Here is a 14057-nt window from a genome sequence, read left to right as displayed (position 1 = left end):
TCTTATGAAATTTGTGTGCACAAAAGGTATTTTTCATTGTTGGGTTCAAGTTGAACTCCCTCGGTCCAATATTTCCCACGTAGTGGCCTTCAATCGTATGCATCCAACGAACTAATTTCTCTTTCCCTCTCTCTCCCTCTCTCTGTTTCTCGCTGTTCCAATGGCAGCTAAGACCGGCGTCCGTCCCAGCGTTCGAATCGTGGTCGCCGGCGATCGAGGCACCGGAAAATCCAGTTTGATTGCTGCCGCCGCTACCGAATCATTCCCCGACAACGTTCCCTCTGTACTTCCTCCCACTCATCTTCCCGCCGATTTCTACGCTGATGGCGTCCCGCTCACCATTATTGACTCCTCTTCCAGGTATGCTACTGATCGTGTTTCTGTTTCTGTGATCTCCGAGTGATTTGGATGTCATTTTGGATATGGATTCGTTTATGTTTTTCAGGTTTATGTAGTGTTGTTGTTTTATGTAACTTTCATTTTTCCTGTCTAATAACTGCATTCGACGGTTCAGTTTAAAAGTGCTTGTAGTGATCTCTGAGTGATTCGAATGTCACACTTGATATGGTTTTGTTTGTGTTTTTTCACTTTTAGGAAGTGCTGGTGCTTAATGTAACTTCCATTTCCTTTTCCCTCACAATTTTCATTCAGTGCTTCAATGAGATAATGTTTTTGTGTTTGCGATATCTGAGTGACTCAAATGTCATATTTGATGGATTCGTTTGTGTTTTTGAGTTTTAGAGAGTGCTAGTGTTTAATGTAGCTGTTTTTTTTTCGTTTCCTTAAAAATCTCATCCTGTGCAATGAAAGAATGTTTATGTGTTTGCGGTTTCTGATTGGTTTGAATGTTACATTTGATATGTATTCGTTTGTGATTTCCATCCTAGGTAGTGCCAGTCTTTAATATAACTTTCATTTTTTTCTTTCGTCTAATATATTTTCATTCAAGGGTTCAATGAGTATTTGTGATTTCTGAGTGATTCGAGTGTCATAGTTGATAGAGATTCCTTTATTTTTTTCGTTGTAGGAAGTGCTAGTGCTTAATACAACTGCCATTTTTTCTTGCCTCAAAAGTTCCTTTTCACGGTCAAATGAGAAAAAAATGTTACTATTGTATGTATCTTAGAATTGCTTCAAATGTCGTATTCGATATAGATCCGTTTATGAGTTTCAGTTTTGTGATAGTCTTTAGTGACAACATGTTTTCTTTCCTCTAAATTTTAGTACACGTTAGTGGGTTTATTCTAATTTTTTCTCCAGTATGCAGTAATTCCATTTCTTGTTTCTATTTCAATTTGTGATTAATGTCGTTTGATCTATCTATAAATAGCATGGATAACAAATCCAAGCTCTATGAAGAACTGAAGCGAGCGGATGCAGTGTTATTAACTTATGCATGTGATCAACCGATGACGCTTAACCGTTTGACCTCATACTGGCTCAATGAGTTGCGCCAGTTGGAGGTGAAGGCACCTGTTATTCTGGTTGGTTGCAAGCTAGATTTGCGTGATGAACACCATCCAATGAGCATGGAGGATATCGTTGCACCCATTATGAAACAGTTCAGGGAGATTGAAACTTGTATAGAATGCTCTGCGGCTACGCTACTTCAGGTATTTGAGAAGCCATTCATTTTTGTAGCTTGTTGATTTATTCTCCTTTGAGCTTTCTTGCTTACTTGATTTACTTAGTTCTTAATATAGAATTAAGCTTCAGTTAGTTTTGAGGCCGAGGGGTTCGTATTATCCCTTGGATGTTTTTGTAACTCTTGAAATAGAAAAAAAACCTTTAGTAAAGTTGCAAGATCATTTCTTTTCTTTTCTTGTAGTTCCTAGATTTAACTGCCATTAACTTACTTTTAGTAGTAAGGTGCACCTTAATGTTATTGCTTTTTGTAGTGAAATCCATGGAATGCCTTCTTCCATTTTTTTTTCAATTGTTGCTGCAACATCATTTGATATACTGGATGTAAGATGCCCAATTTTGTGAAAAACCATTCATACACGAAAATTTTAAGACATGTTGACATGAAGGAAGGGCGAAGAAACTCATCAACGATGCTCCTTATCATTTCCATATGCTTTCTAGTGTTATCCTTATTTATTGTAGTATAATTTAAAATATCTCATAGAGCTTTAATCTCTGTCAAGTGCCAATTAAAATTCTATCTCGCATTCCAGGTTTGTTCCTAGTGATTTTGAATCTTGAAACTTTAAATTACTTGTTTACAGGTGCCAGAAGTTTTTTATTATGCTCAAAGGGCAGTGCTTCATCCAACAGCACCATTGTTTGATTTAGAAAGACAGAGTTTGAAACCCAGATGCAAAAATGCTTTGAGAAGGGTATTTACTCTTTGTGATCGTGACATGGATGGTGCCCTTAGTGATGAAGAGCTGAATGAATTTCAGGTGACCCTCCCCCGTGGGAACTTCTTTTCCTTCCCATTTGCCATCCAGTCATTTTATGTGTCTTTCTTTGTTTTTATTTGAAGCTAACAGCTTTCAACTATTAAACAGGTTAAGTGCTTCAATGCTCCATTGCAACCAGCAGAAATAGTAGGTGTTAAAAGAATTGTGCAAGAGAACTTACCAAGTGGAGTTAATGATCGTGGTCTTACCCTTCCTGGTTTCCTATTCCTTCATGCTCTATTCATAGAAAAAGGCCGCCTTGAGACTACTTGGGCAGTGTTAAGGAAATTTGGCTATGATGATGATTTGAATTTGAGTGGAGATTATCTTCCAGTTCCATCTAAACAAGCTCCTGATCAGGTAACTTCTATTTTCTTTACCCCATCACCCATTCAAAAAACATAATTTGCTTTATTCTCTTTTAGATGAAAGGCCAAATATAGTTGGCTAGATGCCAACCAAGGGACTTTGTTTGTAAGTTTTATTGGCACTGTCGTGTGGGTATCGCGTGTAACTCGTCTCTTTGGGTGTTCTTGTTTTTAGATTTTATAGATTTTCATTCATTCTTCTTTTTAATTTACAGAAATTTGGGATAGTTATTTCTGGGTGCTTTAGTTTTGTAGGCCTCTTTTTGGATCTGTCCTTATCCTTTAGAGGTGAACCATTCAGTTTTTCTTTTTGAGAGATTTCTCTCCTTACGCAGCTGCTTTTCTACCTTTTCTTAATAAAGCTTCTGGTCGAAGTGCCTGATGCTCTGATTTTTGTAGCAATCTTCATGGACAAAGATTGTGGTGCCTCTTGGATCTTTTCCTTGGAATGGGGCACTTTTATCTCTCTGGTTATTGAGTTCTGCTCCCTCTTCTTAATAATTGAGTGAGAGTTTGTCATAAAAAATTTATGTTTTTTATTAGTAGTTCGTACAAAAAAATAATGAATCACAACTTATGAGTTGGTTATATCTGAGAAAACACAGGATCTGTCCATAGTGTTGCAATTAATCAACAATTCAATAATATCCTTTGAATTTTCCAGTATTTAACTACCGTGAACAATGAATTTTTATCCCATGTTACAATTTACTGAACAGATGTTTGTGTATAAGATACTTACTGGATGTTATTGTTAGAGCATGGAGCTGTCAAATGAAGCCTTGGACTTCTTGCGTGGTGTCTTCCAATTGCTCGATACAGATAATGTGTGTATTCGCCTACCCTGAGATTTCCTTTCGCTTTGTTTTTTTCCTGCTGCAGTGGTATTTAGTAGTTGAGGCTGTTTAATGGTGTTTACCTTCTTTTGAACCTCAAAATGCATTTGGTTGGGATTGCTAGGATGGAGCTCTGCGTCCAACAGAGCTCGAGGAACTATTCAGTACTGCTCCAGAAAGGTGAACTTTGTTACTCTAGAAACCTTTTCTCATGTTACATGTCGCTCATTTTAACATTACTCGTATTAACTTATTGACATGCCCTCCATTCGACCTCAATTTTGTGAAGATTCATTATGGACATAGAAAGTAACTGCTGTTTTTTATTTTTAACAAAATATTTGTTCCACCTTAGAATTTAAAACTTTCATATTTTTAAGAACGTGTACCACCAAAATGTTCTCAATAAACATTTTATTTCAATTGTCTAGTCATTTAGCAATTATCAATTTTACTTTGATGCTTATGGATATGGGTATAGTTCCTTGAAAAAATTTATTTAACTAATATGTGCCAATATTAGTAATATTTAACTGTTTTTACTAATTTTTTCTCACTGCTTGTTTGAATCAGTCCTTGGGATGAGCCTCCTTACAAGGATTCTGCTGAGAGAACTGCTCTTGGAAATTTAACTCTCAATGGGTTTCTATCCCAGGTATGTTAATGACAGCTATTTTTGCTACATTAACCATTCCTATATGTTTTGTGAATATGAGTACTGTTGTTTTGGATGTAATTGATGGTAAGAGTGTTGCAACCTGGGAAACCTTTAGGTATGTTACTAAGTGTGACAAATTATTGATGTTGGATTTCTTTCTTTGCAGTTTGCATCAATTTTCTCTATAAATTTGAAGGATAGCTACAATATCTGATTGTTCACGCACCTGTTTTTTGAACCCAAATTTTACATACCTAACAACGATCCATTTTGGGTTTTTCTATTACCATTAATAGGAAACCTAGAAGGAGGATTGTTCATTAGATGGAAGTGAGGCAAGGAAAAATCCTTTCTCCCTTCCTCTTTGCGCTCTGCTAGATGCCAGGCTACTTGAGGGAAGGTCTCATGAAGCCTTTCAGGTTGGAAGTGATTCTATTCCTCTAAATTACTGATATATTGTTAGGGACACCTTATCATTCCTCATCTACTGATAAATTATTATAATTAGTTTTTCTTCTTTCTTTTGGATAAAAAATCCCAAGAAAGAGGAGAGATTGACATACACAAAAAGCATCCCAATAAGAGGAACTAGACTAAAAGAAAATAAAATCTCCCAGGTGGACACTAATACCCCACAAAAGAAGCGTGAATGGTAGCAACATATCAATCCTTATCCCAAGAACTCTTCCATCCTCTGAAAATCTTCTTATTCCTCTCAGCCTAAGGCCCCAATAAAATCGTAACAAAACTATTAAATCACCAATTGACCCAAAAGCTTAAACCGATAAGAGAAGACAAACTTAATAATATATTATTTAACACTCCTCATTTGTGGGCTTGAAATATGTAGAAGGCCTAATAAGTGAACATCAATATTAATGGGGGAGTAAATAATATTGCAGGGATTTGAACACAAGGTCTCTTGAATGGCATGCTCTAATATCATGTTAAGTCACCGATTGATCCAAAATCTTAAATTGTTCAGTGAAGGTAAATTTAATATTATATCGTCTAACACTCTCTCTCACTTTATATAAGAAACCCAACAAGTGATTTAGCATGGTGTCATAGTTGGTGGTTCAGAAGGTCCTTTGTTTAAACCTTTGGTCTCTTGCAATGTTATTTCCTCCTTAATTAAGATTGAATTCTAGTTGTTGAGTCTTCTACATATTTCAATCCCACAAGTGAAAGGAGGTGTTAAATGATATAATATTAAATTTACCTTAGTCTATTAGCTTAAGCTTTTAGGTCAATCGATGATTTAACAGAATCCAACATGCCATAAAACCGACCTCTTCTTATGAATGGAGATTGAAGAAGGAACTCCTTAAGCATAGAACTGCAAACTCTAGGGTGATCCAAATAAACATCGAAGGTCTTAGAAAAGTGGTTTTGCATTGAAAAAGTAAATAGAATACTCCATGAAAGACGAATCTTCAGTGCTTCCCCACACCTCTAAAAAAGAGCGTATATCTTGTACTATGGTTCAAAGCGAAAGCGTTAATTCTGTTATGTAAAATTTAACACAAAAAAGTGGACATTCTTGGAAGTGTGAACTTCCCAAAACAACAAAAGAGTGGGCAACTAAAGGGGGATAAAACTGAGTGGTTAACTTCTTCACAAGTAGTTTAGAAACTTTGACCTTGGTTGTTGGCGTTGTTCACCATGATAGTGATTTGTTTTTCTTGAAGATATAGTCTGGGAGTAGAGTTTGGGGAGTCGTCTCTTGAATGTTTGTCTTCTTTTTAGGTAGCCTTGAAAGCCAGGAGTTCTATTGGCCTATGTTGGTAAAGGTTTCCGGCAGGCTTAGTAAAGAAATTGAGAGCCTCACTCATGCTAAAGCAATTTTCCCACTCTATTCCTTTGAAGTCTTTATTTTTACTCGTTCAGTCGTCAAGAAGACTAGTAGTATTCCGAGAAAGTTCTTGGAAATGAAATAGATGACCAGCCACTTGTCGTAAACTAGTGTACAGTTTCTCTTCCTTTGGGATATGGCAAGTGATTATGAAGATTCCATTGAGAGTTGAGACTTGATGGTATAGAATTATTGTTTGCATTTATGGCAACTAGACTAATTGGATAGTTCAGTTGGAAATACTCTTGTACGTCTAACTTGGTTTTCTCTTTGTTATATATATGAATATATGTCCACGAGCATTGTGTTAGCATATGACTACCTCAAGTAATCTTATGAGGCAATTACTTGACAACATGACATTTGGTTCAGAAAAAAATTTGTTGGATTTTAATATTCTAGGTTGGCGGCCACCATATGATTTTAACTAATGTTCCAAGAGTCCCACTTTCGTTTTCTTCACTTGTCTTAGCCCTGGTTTTCCATTCTTAAATGAAGAAAATTCTATGTTACAAGTATTGTTTGAATACCAGGTATCAGGGCATATTACTCTTTACTCGGTGGCTAAATAAATTGTTAGAACCGTGATTATAAATACAATAGGTTTGGGGGGTTTAAAAAGCATGCCAATTTTAATGAATGGTTTTTGGGGAATTTAAGCCTACAAAAGTTTTGGCATATTGTAATTTTCCTTTCATATATCATTAGCATTTTCTATTAAATTTTACTTGGATTCTTCTGTACCTATGAAATAACAAAATAACACAATCAATTGCTGATCAGCTTGTACTCATTTGACCTTCCGTGCCAAAGCTTTGGTGGAAGCTGCTTAAACTTTTTGGTGTTTAGATCCCCTTTGCTTTGAGAAGTACCGAAGCCGAACTATTTCTCCTTCTTGGTCAAAGCTTTGTAAGCTGCCGACTCTACAGCCAATGCCTCTTGGGCCATTTTGTTGTTGGATCTCTCCTCCTCTAGGGAGTCTGTTTTTAAGTGGTTTGGAGGACCAAGGTTCCTAAGAAAGTTAGATTATTCATTTGGTAAATTCTATTGGGTCGGGTTAACAATGTGGATAAGCTTGTGAGGAGGAGGTTTACTCTTGTTGGGCCTTTTTGTTGCTTGCTTTGTTGGAGGGCGGAGGAAGACCTTGATCAACTTTTCTGGGATTGCTAGTGTACTCGTCTTTGTGGAGTTTGGTGTTAGCCATGCTGGTCATGGGGTGTTTGTGTGACGAGTGAGGGATTTCTCCTCCATCCGCCCTTGGGGGGGAGGCTTTTTATGGATCATCGGGGGAGTGCTATTTTGTGGGACATAGGAGAGGAATGAATGGGTGTTTCGTGGTAGGAAAAGGGATCACAGTGGTCTTTGATTAGATTTTATTTGTCCCTATGGACTTCGAAATCGAAGTCCTTTTGTAATTATTTCATTCGTGACATTCTTCTTAGTTGATCCCCCTTCTTTTGGTTGGAGCGTTTTTGTGGGCTGGTTTTTTTGTATGCCCTGGTGTTCTTTAATTTTTTCTCATAAAAAAAAGTTAAATGGAAAGTCCATTTCAAAAGTTTGAAGGATACTGTTCTTTTGTGGCCTCTTTTTAGAGTTCTCTATCCAATTCCTTTGTAACTATCGTGTAATATTTCTATTTTTGCCAATTGACTGTTTTTTCTCCAAAAGATAAATTAAAAATGACTTGACAATTTTGTATGCACAACCTTTGTTGTTACTTCTTTAGGTTGGAGATTTTTGGATTTCTTTCCTGGTCTCTTGTAATCTCACTCCACCAATAAATTACTGTTTCTCATTAATAAGTAAACTATTGATAATTTCATGAAGTTATGTCTCCCTTATAACTTCATTTGTTCAGTGAAATGATATTTTGTCTTTCATAAAAAATATTGATCTATCTTGACAACAGAACTCTATTAAATGATTGCAGTGGGCACTGATGACGATATTGGATCCTCCACGGAGTTTGGCTAATTTAATATACATTGGATATGGTGGCGATCCAGCTAAAGCACTCCGTGTTACTAGGAGAAGATTGGTAGATCGCAAAAAGCAAAAAACAGAAAGAAACGTGTTTCAATGCTTTGTCTTTGGTCCTAAAAAGGCTGGAAAGTCGGCTATTTTGAATACCTTAATCCGAAGGTCTCATGCCTTTTCCGATCACTTCTTATTGATGATTTTTCATTTTGCTAGTACCTTCGCCTTACCAGCTCTATTGCAAAACCTTTTATAATATCTTCATTATCACCATCTTCAAATTGCTTTTTATTTTTTTTTTTTTACTTTTTTTTTTCTTACTCTCATTTCAGGCCTTATTCTAAAAACTATAGCTCAACAACTGAAGATGGTTACGTCATGAATATGCTTGAAAGAGTTCAGGTGACTACAATGTGTTTTCGTATGATTGTGTCCTCTTATTCTCATCCTCCCTCAAAAGGAAAACGAAGTTCAAATCTACATATATTTTAAGTCCCATACACACTGAAACATCGAGTTCAGTGCAGTCATAATATTGAAATTTACATATTTAACATTAATCTTTCACCGTAAAGATTTCTAAGTTTGAAAATCTGATTCTTATTTGACCTTTTGATCATGTTTATTGCACTGTTTGCATCATTAGGGAGGTCAGAAGACACTTATATTGAGAGAGATTCCTGAAGATGGCGTCCATAAATTTCTTTCAAACGAAGAGTGTTTGGCAGGATGTGATGTTGCTGTCTTTGTCTATGACAGGTGACATAACAGTTTTTACTAGATTTTTTTGGTAACATGACAGACCAATATGAAGTTCCCTATTATTTCCTTTGGGGTAACTGCAACTTTAAGAGTTGAAAATTGGCCGTTTGTGTTGCTTAAATATGCCACTTGTATTTGAACAAGAAGTGAACTTTATATTATTGTTGCTTAAATGTTATACTTGATATTCAATAAGAATTTCTGTTTGCTAGTATTCGGCATAAATGTATGTTATTTAAGGTTTTCTAAAAAAAAAAAGAAGTATGTTATTTAAGGATGTTCAGATAACTTCTTTGTTGATGGAGAGTATCGAATGTCTCATTTCTGTAGTCATCTTAATAATGAGAAACATTAATTAAAAAAAAAAGTTAAAATGAGAAACATTAATCTGAATCATTAAATGCTAAAATGTAATTGGTTGAGGATATATTATTCACTATCAATGTGGATCGTTGTGTGTGAACTGTCAATTATGTTTCCTCCTCTAATATAAAGCTTCATGTCGATGTTGATTCACTCTCCACAGTTCAGATGAAGATTCATGGAATAGATCAAGAGAACTACTTGTTGAGGTTGCGAGAAAGGGAGAAGTTAGTGGCTTTGGAGTTCCTTGCATTGTTACTGCTGCCAAGGATGATCTTGACCCATCTCCACTTGCAGTACAAGACTCAGTGAGGGTATGCTTACCATTCTTGCCTCTATACACGTAGTTCAAACTTTCATGATAGGTCTTACATTATTGACGGTTACAAACGTTATTTTGTACATGATTCACTAGAATATTTGTTTAACTTCAGTCAACTATTTTAGGTTTGTCAGGGATTGGGAATAGAAGCACCTATACCTGTGAGCTCAAAATCAGGTGACTTAAGCAATATATTCAATAAAATTTTGACCGCTGCAGAACATCCTCATGCAAACATTCCAGAAACAGAGAGAGGGAGGAACCGTAAGCGGTATTACAAACTCTTTAACCGCTCTCTCATATTCGTCTCAGGTATGTTTGTGGTTCATCCATTTCTTTTTCCAACTCCTTACAGTAGAGAAGAATAGAAACATATTCCATTATGCTCAATCTCTTCTGTTTGCAAATCACAGTTGGAGCTGCTGTGGGTGTTATTGGATTAGCTGCGTGCCGCGCATACGCTGCCAGGAAAAATACCTCAAATTAACTGAAAGAAATCAACTTATGTGGTCGCCGTTAAGTACCGCGATAACACTGCCTTAATTTCTTTGTTAAGTTATACATTTCTGTCTTTGCTAATCGATCCTCTTGTGTAATCTAGAAGTATATTTGGTTATTTATAGAAAGAATGTTTTGGTATTTCTATCAAGCTGGGTTCTAAATTTTCGTAACCCCAAACCATTCATCCTACTTTTGTTCTTTGTTTAAAATTATTTATCTAACTTGTATTTATGAACCCGAAGGAATTCAAAGAGGACTCCGGAACGAGCTTGTTGGGGCTACCAGTTCTCCATGTAACTGATGCTATTTAAAGCAATTACAATAATGCAAAGATAGATACTGCTCTCTCATTTGTTTGGCTTTGTATTCCTCTATTATGATTTATTTTGTTTTATTATCATACTTTAGAGTGGAGAGAGTCGGTTTTGAATGACTCAAATGTTTAGAAACACTTTTCAAACTCCTAGGCAGTCATTCCTAACAATCCTTTTACTGCACGTTTAGGTTCCATCTGTTGGCTTAATGATGGTATCTTGTTTAAGTAATTACTAATATGAGTGGGGATGTCTATTCCTTTCTTGGAAACCATATCTTGTTAGTTACTAAAAACTAGTCTTGATTTTGATTGTTGTACCCCGATATATATAATATGTATTTGCCTCTTATGTCTTTAATTATTTCCTTCGTTTTCATGAATTTAAAGTTTACCATTCAGGAAAAAAGGTTCTATAGTGTTCAATTGTGATGTTTTATCAAGTACTTACCTCTTCTCTAATATGTGTGGATCTACATGTTCTTTCATGTTGAGTATCTCCGTTGCTTGCTGCCATCAGTAGTTTGTCCTTTTTCTTCTTTTCTTCATCACTGAATTTTTCGATCTTCACTTAATTTTTCGATCTTCACTTAATTTTTCTCATAAGAAAATGAAGAACAGGACAATAATCAATTATCAACTACTAGACTTCTCCCCAGTAAGGATTCCCACTTTCTTTCTCTTAGAATTTTATCGTTTTCTTGTATTGAATTTTAAGTATGTTAGGAGTTTTCTTATATCAAACTTGTAACACTCACCTTATACTACTAGATTTTGAAGACAATCCATGCATCATTTGGTAACTAATTTTATTTTTTGTTTTTGGTTTTTGAAAATTAAGCCTGTACAAACTCATTCTATTTATTGTTTTCTAGGTTTTGTTGTCTACATTCTAGGAGTGTTTTCTAAAATTAAAGCAAATTATGAAAAGCAGAAAACGTTTATTTCAAATTGTAATTTTTCAAGTTTTTTTGCTGCTACTTTTAAAATGCAACCACAAAATTCTAACAAATGATATGGCTATTAAAGGTAATGCTTATGTTTGACAGTTGATATGAAGTAGGTATTAATTTTCTGCCTATGTATCAACATTTTCACGTGTCCATGAACATATGTGTACAAATATCATCAGCTAAGGGAGATATAATTAAAAAAATTTAATCTATTTAAATTATTGAAAAACTTATTTTTTATTTATATAATTTTTCAACCATGTCAATCAACATTCATTTTATCGATAGTCTAATAAACATTTTTATAAAATTGAGATTTCAATATTTTCATCCACATCCACCTCCTAAAAGCAATACAAAGACCAAAAGAAGTTCTAAAAACATACTAATTAAATATATATAAAACAACATATAAATTTAGTTCCCCATTATTTGATAAGACAAAATCAACCTAAATTAGTGTCCACTATAACAACTATTTACAAAATTTTGAATAAATCATGGAAAATAATTATTTTTAATCAAAATTTTGCCATTTAAGTTACCATTTTAAACAAACTTATAAATCTTATTTTGGTCTCAAAATTAAAATTTGTTTGATTTTAGTCCAACGTTTTTGAAACGTATGTTCTAATATTTGAATTTCTAAAAAAAGCATATTTTGGTATTCTCATTAAAATTTTGTTTACTCTCTAACGAAATGATAATACCATTTCTATATGTGGATAACTAAGCCGCTAAATAAAATTTACCACTTTTAAATCTAAAGTTTTCTAATTTTTAATTAGAGACGAGATAGTAAATTGAATTTTTATTAGAGAATTTAAAATGTCACTTTACCTTCAAGATTTTGACTATCACCATTCTTGAAGCATTGACATTTTACTTAAAGTTTTGCTTATTCTCTTAAAGATGTCAATTTGAAAAAAAAAATTAGTAAAGAGTAAAAAACTCAAGAAGAAGATGTAAGAGTCTTTGAAACAAAATTACATTTAGATTTATTTGATAAATGTATCGATTATATTGGTAAGTTGGCATAAATTAAGAAGAAAAATTTGTTATTAATCGATTTTAAAGTAACACGATAAATGTAGATTCTTATCGAGCTACATAGAAAGTCGTAATGATAAGAAGTAAGAACCGAGGCTCTTTGTACAAGTTGGAAAACAAAAACAAAATCAAGAGGTTAGAATAAGATAAGAGGAAGAGAAAACCAAAAGAGGAATTTCACACATATGTAGAATGCATGAAATGTATAGACACCATATTAAAGCCGAAATGGAGAAGAGAAGAAAATGGCACAATGATTGATGGTTTTGGATTGTTGTGTGCAATTAAATCCCACTTGCGTATTACCAATGCCAAGAAAAAGAAGGAATTTCAAATATTTTGTTGGATTGTGGGAATCCATTTTGGCCTCCACACTCAACAAACATTGTATTGTACCCTAACACTTTCCTCCTCTCTCTCTCTCTCTCTCTCTCTATCTATATATATCTTTCTCAAATCATCTCTTTTTAATCCATATATAGTTTTAATTTCTTTTCCTTTTTCTTTTTTACAAAGTTTAAATTTACTCTTTATAATAAATATTCAAATTAGCCACTCACCTTACTTTCAACTTACCATTTCTATCCATATATTAACATGTTCAACCACATTTTCACACGTTCATCATAAAACATTTTCATTGTATCGTTAAAAAAATAAATGAGTCGTACAAAATGTGAATACAATATCAATTATAAGTATTTCTTGGACTTAGTTTTCTCAATACAATATATAGAGGTAGGAGAAACATCTATGAAAAATAGATAAAATATGTCAATTATCACTTGACCCATATGACCATCTTAACTTAATTAAACAATATATATAAAATCTAATATTTTTTACGACCATTTGGTAAAAGATCAAGTATAACAAGTAAAAGAAAGGTAATTAAAACATTCGTTTACTAATTTAAATAATCTTTAAAAAATATCGAGTGACATTGACAACTTATTACATTTTTATAATCCTGACATTGTCTTATTATCAATATTTGTATCAACATCGAAATTTTAAACCTTACTTTTCAATCAAATTTCACCATCACCATGGACACCATCCTCTCTCCGCATGGAGAGATTTCTTTTATAATTTTTCTTTGTTTGTAGCGTAGCTTTCAAGAAGATATGGTAATATATGTATATGTGTGTATATATATATATATATGAGTAAATATAAAAGCCATTTTTGTGATGCTTTTTAGATGGATTCTCATCTAAATTCTTTTCCTAAGGGTTTAGATGGCATAGCCAACATATTTGACATCGACAAGGCTTTTAAATAACATACAAATAAATAATGCAAGTGCCTACTTAGGGTTTTGTCAATTAATATTTGTCAAACCACCCCTAATTCCTCCAACATTTTAATTTGCTATTGGAAGAAATTTACATCACAACTAACAAGAATCAATTAGAATCTATAGCTACATATACTTAGTTCCCAACCTATCGTCTATCTTGTAATACAAAAGTATAAATCGGTATGCTTTAATTTGAGTATTTGAAAAAAAAAAAAATTTAGACAATGATGATCGTTTGATTCACTAAATGTTCGGTTCACATACTTCACAATCCAATATTTAACGATAGTTCTACTACACTAATATCAACATTATATTTGTTGAAGTCTTCATTTTTTTGAATAATTTCATTCCTTTTTTTTTGTGTGTGTATTCTTCTATATATCTA

The 14057-nt window shown here is 33.8% G+C and overlaps 1 protein-coding gene across 1 annotated transcript; it reads left to right on the top strand.

Moving 5' to 3' along the window:
- The first annotated feature begins 33 nt into the window (after positions 1-33).
- On the top strand, positions 34-10400 carry LOC101202946 (mitochondrial Rho GTPase 2). Its single transcript, XM_011661008.2, has 13 exons — positions 34-360; positions 1331-1613; positions 2232-2408; positions 2517-2768; positions 3535-3603; positions 3737-3792; positions 4186-4267; positions 8056-8267; positions 8435-8504; positions 8749-8861; positions 9391-9541; positions 9675-9861; positions 9963-10400. The coding sequence occupies exons 1-13, from the start codon at positions 161-163 to the stop codon at positions 10034-10036; spliced, it is 1926 nt and encodes a 641-aa protein (XP_011659310.1). The 5' UTR covers positions 34-160; the 3' UTR covers positions 10037-10400.
- The last annotated feature ends 3657 nt before the right edge of the window (positions 10401-14057 follow it).

This window comes from Cucumis sativus, chromosome 7 (genome assembly GCF_000004075.3).
Source record: "Cucumis sativus cultivar 9930 chromosome 7, Cucumber_9930_V3, whole genome shotgun sequence".
NCBI classification, from domain to species: Eukaryota; Viridiplantae; Streptophyta; class Magnoliopsida; order Cucurbitales; family Cucurbitaceae; genus Cucumis; species Cucumis sativus.
The sequence above is the reverse complement of the archived record's forward strand: the minus strand, read 5'-3'. Positions and strand labels throughout refer to the sequence as shown.

Excerpts from the sequence above, each read along its gene's own strand:
- LOC101202946 (XM_011661008.2), top strand. The coding sequence starts at position 161 with ATGGCAGCTAAGACCGGCGTCCGTCCCAGCGTTCGAATCGTGGTCGCC. Across the intron at positions 361-1,330 it reads ATTATTGACTCCTCTTCCAG|CATGGATAACAAATCCAAGC; the intron begins GTATGCTACTGA and ends ATCTATAAATAG. Across the intron at positions 3,604-3,736 it reads AATTGCTCGATACAGATAAT|GATGGAGCTCTGCGTCCAAC; the intron begins GTGTGTATTCGC and ends TGGGATTGCTAG.